Source organism: Lagopus leucura, unplaced genomic scaffold (genome assembly GCF_019238085.1).
Source record: "Lagopus leucura isolate 7727_CA_CO unplaced genomic scaffold, USGS_WTPT01 Super-Scaffold_100017, whole genome shotgun sequence".
NCBI lineage: Eukaryota > Metazoa > Chordata > Aves > Galliformes > Phasianidae > Lagopus > Lagopus leucura.
The window spans coordinates 6,152,268-6,165,381 of record NW_024962271.1 but is presented as its reverse complement, the minus strand read 5'-3'; the positions used below and the strand labels follow the sequence as shown (position 1 = coordinate 6,165,381).

Sequence of the window (13,114 nt, the reverse complement as noted above, 5' to 3'; positions counted from 1 at the left end):
GGGGGGGGTGTGGAGCTCGCGTTAAGAGGCACAGAACAGATACGGTACGAAGATCTCTTTCCTGGTTGTAACTCCCGCTTTTTCTTTTTTCCCCATTTTAGATAAGCGTCTGATAAAAGAAGATGATAAAAAGACCGTTGTAAGTATTTGCGTCTCGTTCAGAAGCGCGTGTGAGGCCCCATCTGGGCTCTCGCAGGCGCTGCCGATGGCCGTTTCGGAGCGGTGTCAGCGATATGAGCGGTGTCAGCCATGACCCCGCCTGCCTGCCGCGTTTACGTGCGCTGCTCACTTCTTTGCAGTAGCACAGTTTTTAAAAGCAGTGTTCTTGGTTTTTGTCAGATATGCATCGAGGGGAATATTGCAAGCGGAAAGACAACGTGCCTGGATTATTTTGCGCAGACTACCAGCATCGAGGTACTGGGTTTATGTTCTTTATGTACGTCATGCAGTGGCTGCTTGCTGTGGCAAAAGCACAGCTGACTTAGAGCTGTTGTCCTTTCTCAGGTACTGAGCCGGGGCAGCAGGCTGTGTGCCTGTGCTGGTACTGCTGCTGCACGTGCTTAGCTGTGCGCTGCCTCCCCTGGCTATTAGTAGCCAAACTGTGGAAGAGATTTGTAGATCATGTGTAATATGGTACTTGATGCTGAAGTATCAATAACATCTGCAAATAGATTAAAAATACCCAAACTGCTGTAATTGTTCCTAATAATTGCTTAGACCATCATGGTATTTGATTTCATATTCCTTAAAACAAGATTAGGGGTAGGGCAGGATTGATATGTTTTAAACAACACAGGGATTGAGCCTCGGTGAACAGTTGCTGTTGTGTGCTTCAGATGATAATAATTCTTTTAGTGGACCTGGGAACAAGTTTGATAAAAGTTCTTACAATTCCACGTAGAAATGCTGGGTTTGCAGATGTTATTTGCTAATGATCCTTTTGGAATAAAAAATTACTAACCCAAAGGATAGCAAATGATGATTTGCGTTTAGTGCAGCTTTATTTTAAAAACCCAGTTAACTGACCTGATGGGATGTTGCTGCAGGAGTTTTAGACCAAACCAGATGGGGCTTTTGTGGTAGATAGAAGCTTTTCTGATTGATTTTAAACATTATTGAACTGTTGGAGGTGCATCGATTTTTTTTTTTTTTAGATAATGAAAATAAAACAAAAGCAATTCAATGGCATTCTGATGGTCTGTTCATTCATGATTAATGAGCAGGATGTTGAAATGAAGTGCACTGGATCCTCACGTAGCCAGTCTTCTTACATCGTATTGATAAATGACTTGAAAAGTGAAATTAAATAAGGGTTATGTAATCAATACAGTCGTGTTTAGGTGATAAGAAAGTAATAGTATGGAAATGATTCTTGTCTAGTTTTTAACGGTTCGTCATTACATTTTGCATTTCAGGGCTCCTTACTGTTAATTAAAGGGGAATGAGCTTTTCAGTACATGTCCTGAATACTCTCACTTACTGAGCAAGTATTCATTAAAAGTCGTTGCTGTGTTGTAAGGCCCGGTATTTCAAATCTAAAGTATGTCTAATGCAGAATAATTTTTTTACCAAGGTCTTGACAGAACCAGTGAGTAAATGGAGGAATGTTCGAGGTCATAATATCCTGGTAAGCAACAGAAACAAGTTCAACACCTACAGTCATTGTTTATTTAGAAATACATTAAGGAGGACTTCTTATGAGTCACTAAAACTGTTAAGAAAGGTGTGGGCATGATCTCATACTGCAAGAAATAATGCTCTGTGATGCAGAATAATTTTATTTTAAGACAAGCATATAATGGACACATTTTTAAATAAAATTTGGTTTCAGCAGAGATTGCTGATTGATCTTCACATGGCTCAGTGCTGAAGGACAGCGTGCCTGCCTGCTTTCCAAACACTGGAACTCTGCTAAGGCAGCATGGCTGGCTGTACAAAAGAATTGTAGGAGGAGGTACAGACCTAGTATTGGATTATGCAGTGTTGTTTGCTAAAGGATTCACAGAAAGCTAAGCCCTGATTGTGGCTGTTGTTTTGAAATCGACTGATAGCTATTTCCAAGAAGAGAGGAATGTCTTTCCTATAATGAGAGGCATATCTGATCCATTTATATTGTTCAGCTGCTAAAGATAATGAAGGTTCCGTTCTGGGCATTGAAAGCTTCTGTTGTCTTTTGGGTAGTTGCTACTTTTTGTAGCCATTCTTTGCAGGTTGGTCACTGTCTCACCTGTGCTCTGAGATGATAAATCTGAGTGCTCTGACCATATCTGCAGGTAACACTTTGTTTGAATAGTTTGAATGGTTTGTGATGTCAGCCTTCCCTGCTGGGGTGATCACCTCAATTGCTGAAATAATTTTGTTAGCTCAGATGTGTATCTGTGCTCAAACTCGCATGGAATTTGCTGTCACATACAGCACTGCAGATATAGCCCAACCCACATGTGCCTGAACACGTATTGGATGATGTTACTGCTAGCATAGTAACATTTTCCTTGTTATTAGGAAAAGGGGAAGCACGCTGGGCTGTGTCATGTCTAATCACAGCAGTCTGTCTTCAGATTAGTTTTTTGATCTGATTGTGGACAGGGAGAAAAGGAGATCAGAATTATATGGTACTTCTGCACTGTAGGACAGACTGATGCTTGTCAATACTGGTGGAGCTGAATCAATGAGGAGACTCTGAGAAGTTGTAGAGAGCAATTGAGAAGCAGTTGTAATGGTCTTTGTTAAAAGACCTTTCCTGGGGCCCAGACTGTGCTTACTAGAACTGTATCTGCATTTCTGGTACTGGGTGTGCTGAGTCTGTCCCTGCACAGAAAGATGTCAGCAGATGTGATTTTTAATTGGTAAACATATTTGAACTGTTTTAAATGAACTGTGCCTTGGTCCTGGCTGTTCCAAATGCAGAGAAACAAATTCCCGTTGTCTTCAGTGGCTGTGCTACCTGCCCAGTGTCACGAGGGCTACGATTGTAGTTCTCAGCTGTGCATTGTGGAGTGCTAATGACTGCTTAATGCAGAACTTACTGACGGCTGCTTTCTGGTGTTTTTTAGCAATTCTGATACAATTTATGAAGTACACAGCTTCCTTTTTTTTTCCTTTCTTTTTTTTTCTTCTGCTCAACCTTAGAAAAAAGCAAACCACAGAACAAAACAGAAGCCACAAAACCTTTGTCTTGCTTCCATCCCAAACCCTAGGGTTTAATGTACCAGGATGCTTCGAGATGGGGGATAACCTTACAAACTTACATACAGCTTACAATGTTGGAGCAGCATACCAAACCAATGGTAAATATGTATATTTCTCTTTTAACTTAAAATGCTGTAATTTTTCTGCTGTAAGGTCTGCGCCGTTGACATGGTAATAGACCTGAAGATGGCAACATTCAGGTAGCAGCAGCTCCTGCTGCTCTGTAAGTTGATTGCTGTTTATTTTGTGCCCCTAGTTAGCTTCATCTTCTGAATTGAGTACTGCTGTGGTTACTTCAAAACTTGCATGTGTATAACAGTTTAGCTACAAAGATGTTTAATGTGGTGACCACACATGAGATTATTAACACTGTTTTTGTGTTCACCTTCCCCAGTGATTGTTTTATCTCAACATTTGGAAGAACTGATAACGTTGTGTATTTCCTAATGTACACACATGATCAGCTTTAAGAGACACGGATGCTGAAAAAATGTAAACTGATTGGTGACTGTCGTTTTATTTTGCAGATTTCCCCAGTAAGAATGATGGAGAGATCAATTCACAGTGCAAGATACATTTTTGTAGAGAATTTGTATAGGAGGTATGGTATTTTGTTTTCTACTTTATTTTCTTTGCTTAATTGCACAAAAAAAGAAATAATCAACCAATGATTTCTTTGGTAGTTTGCATCTGAGCAGTCTGTGCTTTTGGTCAACTCTTTGCTGGAGTGGCAGAGAGCTTTGTAGAGGGCATGCTGTCCACTGGTAGAATGAAGCCCATAGGATGTGGGCCAGATGCAAGCATTCTTTGGAAATGCTGATGAGTTTAGAATGTTTTAGTATTTATAAAACCATTTATTGCATTTATCTGCTCTCCAGCTGAATAAGTCAAAGCAAACGTACTGAATAGATGAAAAAAAGTAGGGTTATAAAGAAAAATACTGTAGGAAAGAGAGAACTAGAGGGTATTATCAAACCTAGCATCCAGGGCTATTGTGCTTTGCAAGCCAGAACTCGAGCAACAAGCCTTCCAGCCCTCATGTGCTATGGCTTAGAGTCGGGATTCATGGGATCAACTCAGGCTGAAAACTCTTTGGTCAGCTTCTGAGTAAAGAGTGAGAAATGTTGATCTGTAAATGTCAATTTCTGATGTGGGCCCACCTCCCAGCCCTGCAGTGTGCTTGGGCAGTCGAGTCTAACTGAGGTTATTTTGTGCTGGGGAATAATTATGTGACCTCAGGTAGAAAAAGCACTTATTACCTAGTCTCACCAACCCCATACTAAATAAAATAGTGCAGTAATCAGAAGTGGCATTTTTTTATAATGCTGATTGTGTATTCAGAATGTGTAATACTGTTTTAATGGCTTTTTCAGTGGTCTTGAGGAACAAAACCAGTTCTTAGCCTTGTCTTCAGGGAGAAGAGCTGCACGCCACAAGGTGGCATCTGTGCTTCATAGCCTTCTGGTCAGCTCCAGAACTGGTTTGAAAGTTACTGAGGGACAGTTGGATGTGAGGCACAGGAACAGGAAGAGACATTATTTACCCTGTCTGTGTACAGTGGAAATGTAAATGGAATGTCTTTCTTGTTTATAGGTAGTGATGTTTTTTTCACTGTAGACTAACAGCTTTTGTCCCACAAGAAACTGAGAGGCTAAGTATGCATGTGCCAGCTCTGTGTATTAATTTCATAACAACAATTTGAAGGGCATTGAAGAAGTTTAATGGTTTTAGTGTTCTTCAATGTTGGACAGAAAGCACTTGCTATGTTTTGTTAAAGCTGGGGAGAAGTCAGCCAATGGTATGAATAGCAAACCAAAATAGGATTTTGCAAAATACCAAACCAAAATTTTGCAATAGAACCTTTACTTGGTAGGAGTGAAATGTCAGCACAGTTTTCAAAGATACAGCAAAACTTGTATCTTTATTAACCTTGAGCCAGAGCAGGAATCCTCACATGATTATCCAGGGGAGTGAGACAGGGAAGGCAAAGCTGTGTTGTCTGCAGGGGAGATTAGTGGACTATTGAGGGTGTGTCCTTTAGGGTAGGAATGGTGGAGCTTTCTCTTATTTCTAATTCCTTTTGAGCTTCCTGTTTTTCAGGGAAAAGTTGCAGAGTTGGAATTTGGTTTACCTAGATACCTGTTATCCAGAACTGTACACTTGTTGATACATCAGAAGTGTGTTAACCAGTTTCTTGGGTGCTTTGGAAAGGAGGATATTCAGCTGGATGGTAGTTAAAGAAGGGAGGTGGCACGAACTCTGGCTTTGCTTTCTTGCATACTGACATTGTTAATATTTTCCTGGATTATCTTTATTCAGTTTTGCAAGTGATCAAAAAGATGTTGCCGAGAGAAGTGGTTAAGAAATCTGTGGAATCTTCAGCACCATTTAAAATATTGCAATTGGTTTCAACCATTCAGCTGAGGAGATCAGGATTCTCTAAATCTTCTGTGATCTTTTTCTTCCCCTCTATTTCTGTTCAGAGACACTTAAAGAAGAGTGTGGCTTACTGTAATTTATTTTGAAGACAAAATAATATGAAATTAATACTACTTGAGTATTTAGGAATATGGCAATATGTGAAGACTCTAATACCAGTAAAAATATGTGATTCTTAATAAGGAATATTATGTATTTCCATTGTTATTTTTTTTCACTGCTCTTTACTTTGGTTTCTATAATGAATTGTCAGTGCTGCTTAGTCAGTCAAGCCTTTCTGGTGTCATGCAGTTCAGATGTATTTGAAATGATCCTGACATAAAGAACTTGAGCAATAAATACACTTGACACTCATTTGTTATCATAGCACACGTCAGTGCGAAGTTTTTTCTTAGTAACTATAAGTAAAAATATAGTAACTATAGTATAGTAAATATAAAAAATATAGTAACTTAAATAGTAACCAAGTAACTATTTCTTAACTGTAGTAGGAAATATTTTTTTTAACTGTTAATGATAGAAACTTCATGCTAGTAGGCATGTTTAGGTAAAGAAAAAAAAAGAGCCTTTGTGTAAACAATGCTTTATAATATTTCTAATGTTGGTTGTATCTTCATTTCCCATGTGCTGGAATAAACACAGACTAGTTCTAGTCAGTTTTAAAAGAAATAAAAGCAGTGCATGTCAGTTTAGAACTGATCTTTGTCTGTTGTTTAATGAATGGTGATCTTTATGTTTGTTCAGTGGGAAGATGCCAGAGGTGGATTATGTTGTGCTGTCTGAATGGTTTGACTGGATCCAGAACAACACCGATGTTTCAGTTGATTTGATAGGTAAAATTTGGATGGGAACTGGAAGGGCACATTTGTGGGTGGGTTTCTTTATTGTGAGGGGAAAAATTTCTTTTTTCTTTGGCTGTGAATAATTACATTATTCATTACAATAGTGGCTGTGACGCTTAGCATCAGACAGCATGAATGCACTGATACTCTGAGGATTGATGAGCAGTAACACCAAAGGAGGAGGTTCAGTGGTGGTGCCTAAACTGGGATCCTTTAATTCCATAGTTTGTGAAGTTTCCTCTTTGCTTTTAAAGCATATCCTTATATTCAGCTACATAGTTGGTTTTTTTTTTTTTTTTTTTTTTTTTTAGTTTACCTGCAGACATCTCCTGAAGTTTGTTATGAGAGATTAAAGGGAAGATGCAGAGAAGAAGAGAAAATCATTCCTCTGGTAAAGAGTTCCTTCAGAATGTGTGGTAACAGTGAGCATAAAACATAGTATCATAGAATCATGGAATCACAAGGTTGGAAACGACCTATAAGATCATCCAGTCCAACTGTCTGCTCATTCCCACAAGCACTAAACCACATCTTGCAGCTCCTCATCCAGGAGCCTCTTGAACACTGCCAGGGGCGGCGACTGCACCACCTCCCTGGGCAGCCATTGCAGTGCCTGACCACTCTCTCTAGCAATGCCAACCTGAATACTAAAATCACATCCCGAGTGTATTTCAAAAATCTACTGGAGCTGTCTGGAGGATTTGGACTCGGTGATCATTGGGGCCGTTTCCAACATGAGGTGCTCTGTTATAGTTTCCATCACAAATTAATATTTCAGTATTTAGAATTGTAGGCTCATTGAAGTTGGAAAGACTTCTCAGATCATTTAGTCCAACCATCAGCCCATGCTGTGACTGCTTTAGTCCATGTACTCAGTGTGACATCTGCCCTGTTTTTGAAAACCTCCAGGATGGTGACTGCACCACCTCCCTGGCAGCCTGTTCCAATACCTCACCATGTAATTTTGATTTGCTGTATAAAAATGATCTGTCATGCGTGCTGACTTTGCCAAGTATTGTTTTAGTAATCTGTGTAGTATAGCCGACTGTTGTGGTGGTGTTGTGTGTAATTGAATACCTCTTTTTTAGGAATATTTAGAAGCTATTCATCAGCTCTACGAAGAGTGGCTCATTAAATATACATTATTTAAAGTTTCCTGCCCAGTGCTTGTGAGTACAATTTTAGTTATAATCAGATAAGCACGTGGGGCATTGTATTCTTTCAATACTAAAAATGTTAATTAGTGATGAAAGTAAATAAAGCTGCTTTATCAATAACCCGAGAAAAAAACATTTGTAGCTGTCCATAGTGTATAGTGGAAGTCTGGTCTTTAACTCTGAGGTGGAATTTGTGGGGTGTTCATTTGTGTTGTGTAGCAGGATCAGACACGCAGCTTTCCAGTGAGCGCCAAATTCCAAACACAGAACTAACTGGACAGCTTTATTTAGGAGTATTTCAGTTTGGCTTCAGTGATAGGTCTGTTTTGCTCTGAAGCAAATATATATTATGATTTAATTATTTGTAATGCTAATGCTTTTGTTTTGAAGGTCATTGGAGCTGACCACGACATGCAGAAAATGATAGAAAAGTATGAAGAGAACCGGGACCAAATACTAAACCCATGTAATATGCAACAGCATTTGTAGAAGTCTGTTAGGTTGTACTTTTTTTTTTAATAATTCATGAAGTCTGATACAGAGACAATTCTGAATATTTGTAATACTTCTGAATTTAGTGGTTTCTGCTTTAGAACTACGCCTTGTAGGATGTTGTGAATTTCTCACTACAAAATGTTCAGGAACAAGTCATAAACAGAATATGACCCAATTCCATTCCAAGTTTTTAGGTTCTCCATCCACTTTACTGCATGTTTTGTTAAAATGTGTCTTTCATTCCCATTTCACTGCTGTTTCCTATGAAATAACTTTTTTCTTCTCCCCCATGACAATTCTGTTTCTGTAATGTAAAGGAGTAGTTCCATGCACAGGATGGGATGTCCTGGTGTGCACTGTGTTCAATAGCTTTGTTAAACTGCTCTGGTTATGTCAAAATAGAGTGTGTAGGGGTTCCTTCTGTAATCCTGCCCGCACCGGTGCATTTCACTGACCTCAGTTTCTACTGTAAACATGTAAACATGACATCACAGTATAGTTCTGTAGTTCTGAAGGTAGCTATGCATAGTCCCATGGAATTCAGTGGTGAAGAAATAGTCAAATAGTCTTTGTAACATTGCACAGTGGTTCTGAGGGTTTTTCTAGGCCAGGTTTTTAAAGGGGCCCATTTCTCTAGTTTTGGTGAAACTCGTAGCCGAATTGGGGACTAGTGGATTTGGACTACAGTGGATTTGGAGCTCTGCATTTCCTTTCAAATGGTGATATAAGTACTGAAAATAATTGATTTCTTAACTGCTGTGGATTCTTAAAAATATCTGGGTTGATCTGTTTTATTATTTATTATAAGGAAACATGTGTGTGGTTCTTTGGGTGTACACCTTGATCACTTTACTGTGGTTTGGGAAATAGAGAAACGTAATGGGTGTTCAATTTTTGTGGTTACTTGCTTAAGTGTTGATGTGCTCTTTATTTCTGCTTTACCCTCTTATTGTTGTCTTCCACTGCTTACTGCCTGAACATCTGTAACTTATCGACCATAATTTCCAGTTACTTGGATTTTTTATGTGTTACTTAAATGTGAACACTTCTTTTATTTTGTGGTTTTATGGAAGCTGTATATACCTGAAGATAGCTGTAGCTGAAATGACTGCAGCTTTTTCCAAGTCAGGAGATGGAGTTCATTTCTTCTAGTGGGAATTTTTATTTATTTATTTTTTAAATCAGTGCAGCTTAGGAATGATCAGTGCAGGGTGCATTTCCAAGTGAGTACTACATTAGTATGCTGAAGCTTGTGAACCTGTTCTGTTCTGTTCTAAAGGTTTAGAATTCTAGCTTAAAAGTAAGGTTTTATGTATTAAATAATTATCTTATAGAAGCTTATTTGTACAGGAATATAGTGGTCATTTTGGAATCATTCTGATAAACTTTCAAAGCTCTTTTTGTCTCTTAGAGAATAAAAAAGATAAAAAAGCTCTCTAGAAATAGCTCTGTAAAAGTTTCAGCCATCTGCAGATTGTTGTTAATTGCAATCTGATTATGAGTTGTAGAAGCCAATGGTATGTATTGTGCATGCTAGCATGGCAGTCTGGAGAAGAGCCGCTTAATTCTGTTGTACAGAAAATGCAAGTAATTTAGTACCTCACAGAAATGAATGTGGTGACTCAGTTAGCCTTTGTGGTACAGTTTCCCCTTGCCTTGGGAGCTTGGAACGGCGTGTGAACCATTTAACAAGAAGTGATTCTTTGCCATTTTAAGTTCTTCCAGGTTTTTTCTGTTTTCCTGAGCCATAGGTTTCTCTTTGTGTTTAACAGCCCCTGACAGAACTTTATTCTGGAAGTTTGTCACTTTCTGAGCATTTAGACATAATATCCTGTCACAGTGAGTTCCACATCTAAACTGCAAGCTGTGTGAGAACTGATTATCTCTTTTCTGTATTGCATACCTGGTCTGGATGGATATCCTCTCCAGACTTCAGTATTTACTTCATTCTGATTGAGGTGTCCTAGGGTCAGGAACATCTGTGAGCAGCACGCAAACTGACTTGAAGAGACAGACTGGCAAAAATTAAAATGTTAAACATTTGCATTTTCTTCATCTGGCCTTCTGTGCGCTCTCTTCTGGCATGGGGAGGATGTTTATATCTTATTTGATTAAACATTTTGGAGGTGAATCTCCAAAACTGTAGGTCCTAAGAAGCCTAAGCCTAAGAAGATGATAATTGTGTTCACTGGTGTAATTAGCATGCAGAACTACTGCCAACAGCAGGAACTAATCCAACATCTCTTTTTCAGTGCTCTTCCTCCTGCAGAGTCTGGGTATTCTGCCATCAGTTGCAATTAAAATGTTTGGACCTGAAGCTCTCCGTGCTCTTGCAAATAATGACTCGTAGTGAGTTACTGTCCTGCCTGAGGAATTGGAGTATCTAGTCCTTCCTGTAGAGTATGGAGGTTGAAGTAATTACTGTGCTTTTGTAAAGCAGGTTAAAGTCAGGTGAGGATTATGGTTTTTTACTTTTTTTTTCCCCCCCCAGCATTTGGTAAATTGCAGCATTTGAGTTATTTGTATATTGAGTTGCATAAGTTGCAAGTTTTTAAAAAGTTTAGTCTCAGAACAAAAAAGTAGCTCTAAGATTAATTCCTACATAAGAGAAATATAATCTGTTTTGTCCAGATGCCATTTATCTGTTTTTTTATCCTAAAATAACACAAAAAATTACTATAAGGGTTAACTGTTGTGTAAACGTATTCCTGTAAGAGTGATCTCTCTGAATGCATACAAAAGGTCAGGCAAGAGTGACACAGCAGAGGAGCTCTGGTTTTTACTTGTTACCACGCTACTTGATTTTATTTATTCTTACGTCAGGGGGCTTTGAGGTGATCCCTCTGTCTGATAAGTGATTTATTTCTCCCTCACATCTCCCCACGATAAATACTAAGCTGCTAGGACTTTTACTGTAAGTAGGCTGCTTTGCACATGCTGCTGTATTCTGTTCCATTCCTGTCCTTACTGAAGGGAGTTGTAATGTTTAATGCTGTGAAAAGGAAACCTTTAGGATTTATCAGCTGTCTCACTTAAGAGAACAGTGCCAATTAACTTTCACTGGATGGAGCCTTTAGTGGTGACAGTGGATTACAGGTTATAACTTTCCCAGTGTTGAGATACAAGTAAAGTTAAATAAATAAATGTTATGTTTTAGAAATTGTGTGGGTTTTGGTTTTGTTTTCTTTTGCTTGTTTGGAGACCACTCAGAACAGTAGAGACATTTATCTTTGCAAGCCCTTCTCAGACTCTTAGGTATGCTTTTGTTTATGTCTCAGCAGACAACTTGTATTTTAAGATCTTCATTTATAATTTGAAGCAAATTGTAAATCTTTGTTCATTCAGTGCCTGCATGCTGTTTGTTTTCATGCTGAAAGTTAGTTTACGTTACTAGCTTTACAGACAAAAAAACCCACAAAAAGTTGACTCTAAAGCCAAACTGTGTTTGTTAAGCACCTTAGCTCTAACAGGACAAGTTTGTATGTGTGACAGGAATGTTAAGGGGAGGGAAAATGACTATCTAAACAGACCCGTCAGGGAGAGGTGGTGCAGTTGAATGTCAGCCAGCTTCTGGGTCTGCTGCCTAAGCTCTGTTTCTGCACTGATCAAAAGAGAATTTCTCTAATTTGAAGCTTGGGAGAGCTGAGCCATTCAGAGTGGTTGTGCATAGCATATAGATTTGGGAGCAGAGCTGGCCTTGTGTCTCTATGATGGAAAGACATAAAAACAGTCAGTAAATCCCCATTCAATTCATTGACAATCAACACCAGCTGTAGCACAATTAAAGTTGACAGCTCACAAGGGGATAGGCACACATTTCACAAACAAATCACCCTCCTCTGAGGCTCAGGCAGCTCTCTTGCAGGCTAACAGTGCTGCTTAAGTGGTTGCTGCTCTTTAAGTTAATTAGCCAAGGAGAGGCATACTGGTCAATAGCAACAGGGACAGGAGGGCACCATCAGGATTTATGTTCTCCTCTCTGTCTCAGATCTAATTGTATTTACAAGGATTTTAAACCCTATTCGTGGTACCTTGCCCATGTGGAAGCAGTTGTACAGAGGGCTGATGGCAAAGGCATGTTAAATATGACTTGTCTTTTCTTTCAGCTGGTTTTCAAATCCAGTCTTTTCACAGGTATCTTAACTGTAAAACTTGTCTCTAGAGACAGCAGAAATTTGCAAGTGAAGTACCTTCTAGTACAAGACCTCAGAAGCCTACTGTTCATACAGGAAGAAAAGGTGTCTTTGCAGCAGAAAGAAAATCAGTTGAAAGTAACTGTGAGCATTTTAAGGTGATAGCAGCTCTCCCTCCAAATGCAGGCTGAATGCATACTTAGCAGTCCTGGCCAATCTACCACAGAGGTTCTGCCTCAATCAATTAACAAAAGCGTTAACAAAAAGTAGAGTCTCAGAACACAGTTGTTTTATGTTCCGTATGTTCTGTGCAGCTTGGCTGTTTATATGGGGTGTTTCAAGTGGTAGTCTTTAGTTTCTTGGGAAACCAACTTTAGCATTGTTTTTTCATGTGTAACTTGCTGTTAAATACTCCTGTGGCTACAGCAAAGGTAAAAATGGCATGTTAGGTACATGGGTCTGTATAGTACTGGTGGTCAGCTAAATACTTATGAGGAATCTTTATATGTGATGAGAAGGGATTTTTCAGTTTTTAGATTTCCTGAATATTTGACACAACATACTATTTAAAACACAATTTTAATTGCCCTACGGGGGGAAAATACATCTTATAAAAACTGAAATGGTTAGGAAGAACAGATACTTGAAAGAAGAACAAGGAGGTTGTGGTGAGTTCACTTAGTGAGCAGCTAAGCACCTACACAGCTGGTTTGCTCAACCTCCTGCAAAACAGGAGAACCAGAAGAGCAAAAGCAAGAATTTGGTTTGAGATAGAGATTTAATTGGTGAAAGGAGGAGGAGAGGAAGAAAAGAACAAGTGATGCAAAGGTAGACGAAAAAGAAACCACAAACCAAAAAC

General features: G+C 39.0%; 1 protein-coding gene across 3 annotated transcripts; it reads left to right on the top strand.

Moving 5' to 3' along the window:
- The first annotated feature begins 42 nt into the window (after positions 1 to 42).
- TK2 (thymidine kinase 2) lies at positions 43 to 11,282 on the top strand. Of its 3 annotated transcripts, XM_042876964.1 has the most exons (10): positions 43 to 139; positions 340 to 414; positions 1,574 to 1,627; positions 3,198 to 3,287; positions 3,717 to 3,790; positions 6,373 to 6,461; positions 6,782 to 6,861; positions 7,559 to 7,639; positions 8,018 to 8,093; positions 10,375 to 11,282. In XM_042876964.1, exons 4-10 carry the CDS (start codon positions 3,204 to 3,206, stop codon positions 10,470 to 10,472), a joined length of 582 nt encoding a protein of 193 aa, XP_042732898.1. In that variant the 5' UTR covers positions 43 to 139; positions 340 to 414; positions 1,574 to 1,627; positions 3,198 to 3,203; the 3' UTR covers positions 10,473 to 11,282. The 3 variants fall into 3 exon arrangements, with proteins under 3 accessions (XP_042732898.1, XP_042732896.1, XP_042732897.1); XM_042876962.1 differs by lacking the exon at positions 43 to 139 and having other exon boundaries at positions 383 to 414; positions 8,018 to 8,127; positions 10,375 to 10,456; XM_042876963.1 differs by lacking the exons at positions 43 to 139; positions 7,559 to 7,639 and having other exon boundaries at positions 383 to 414.
- Positions 11,283 to 13,114: the final 1,832 nt, after the last annotated feature.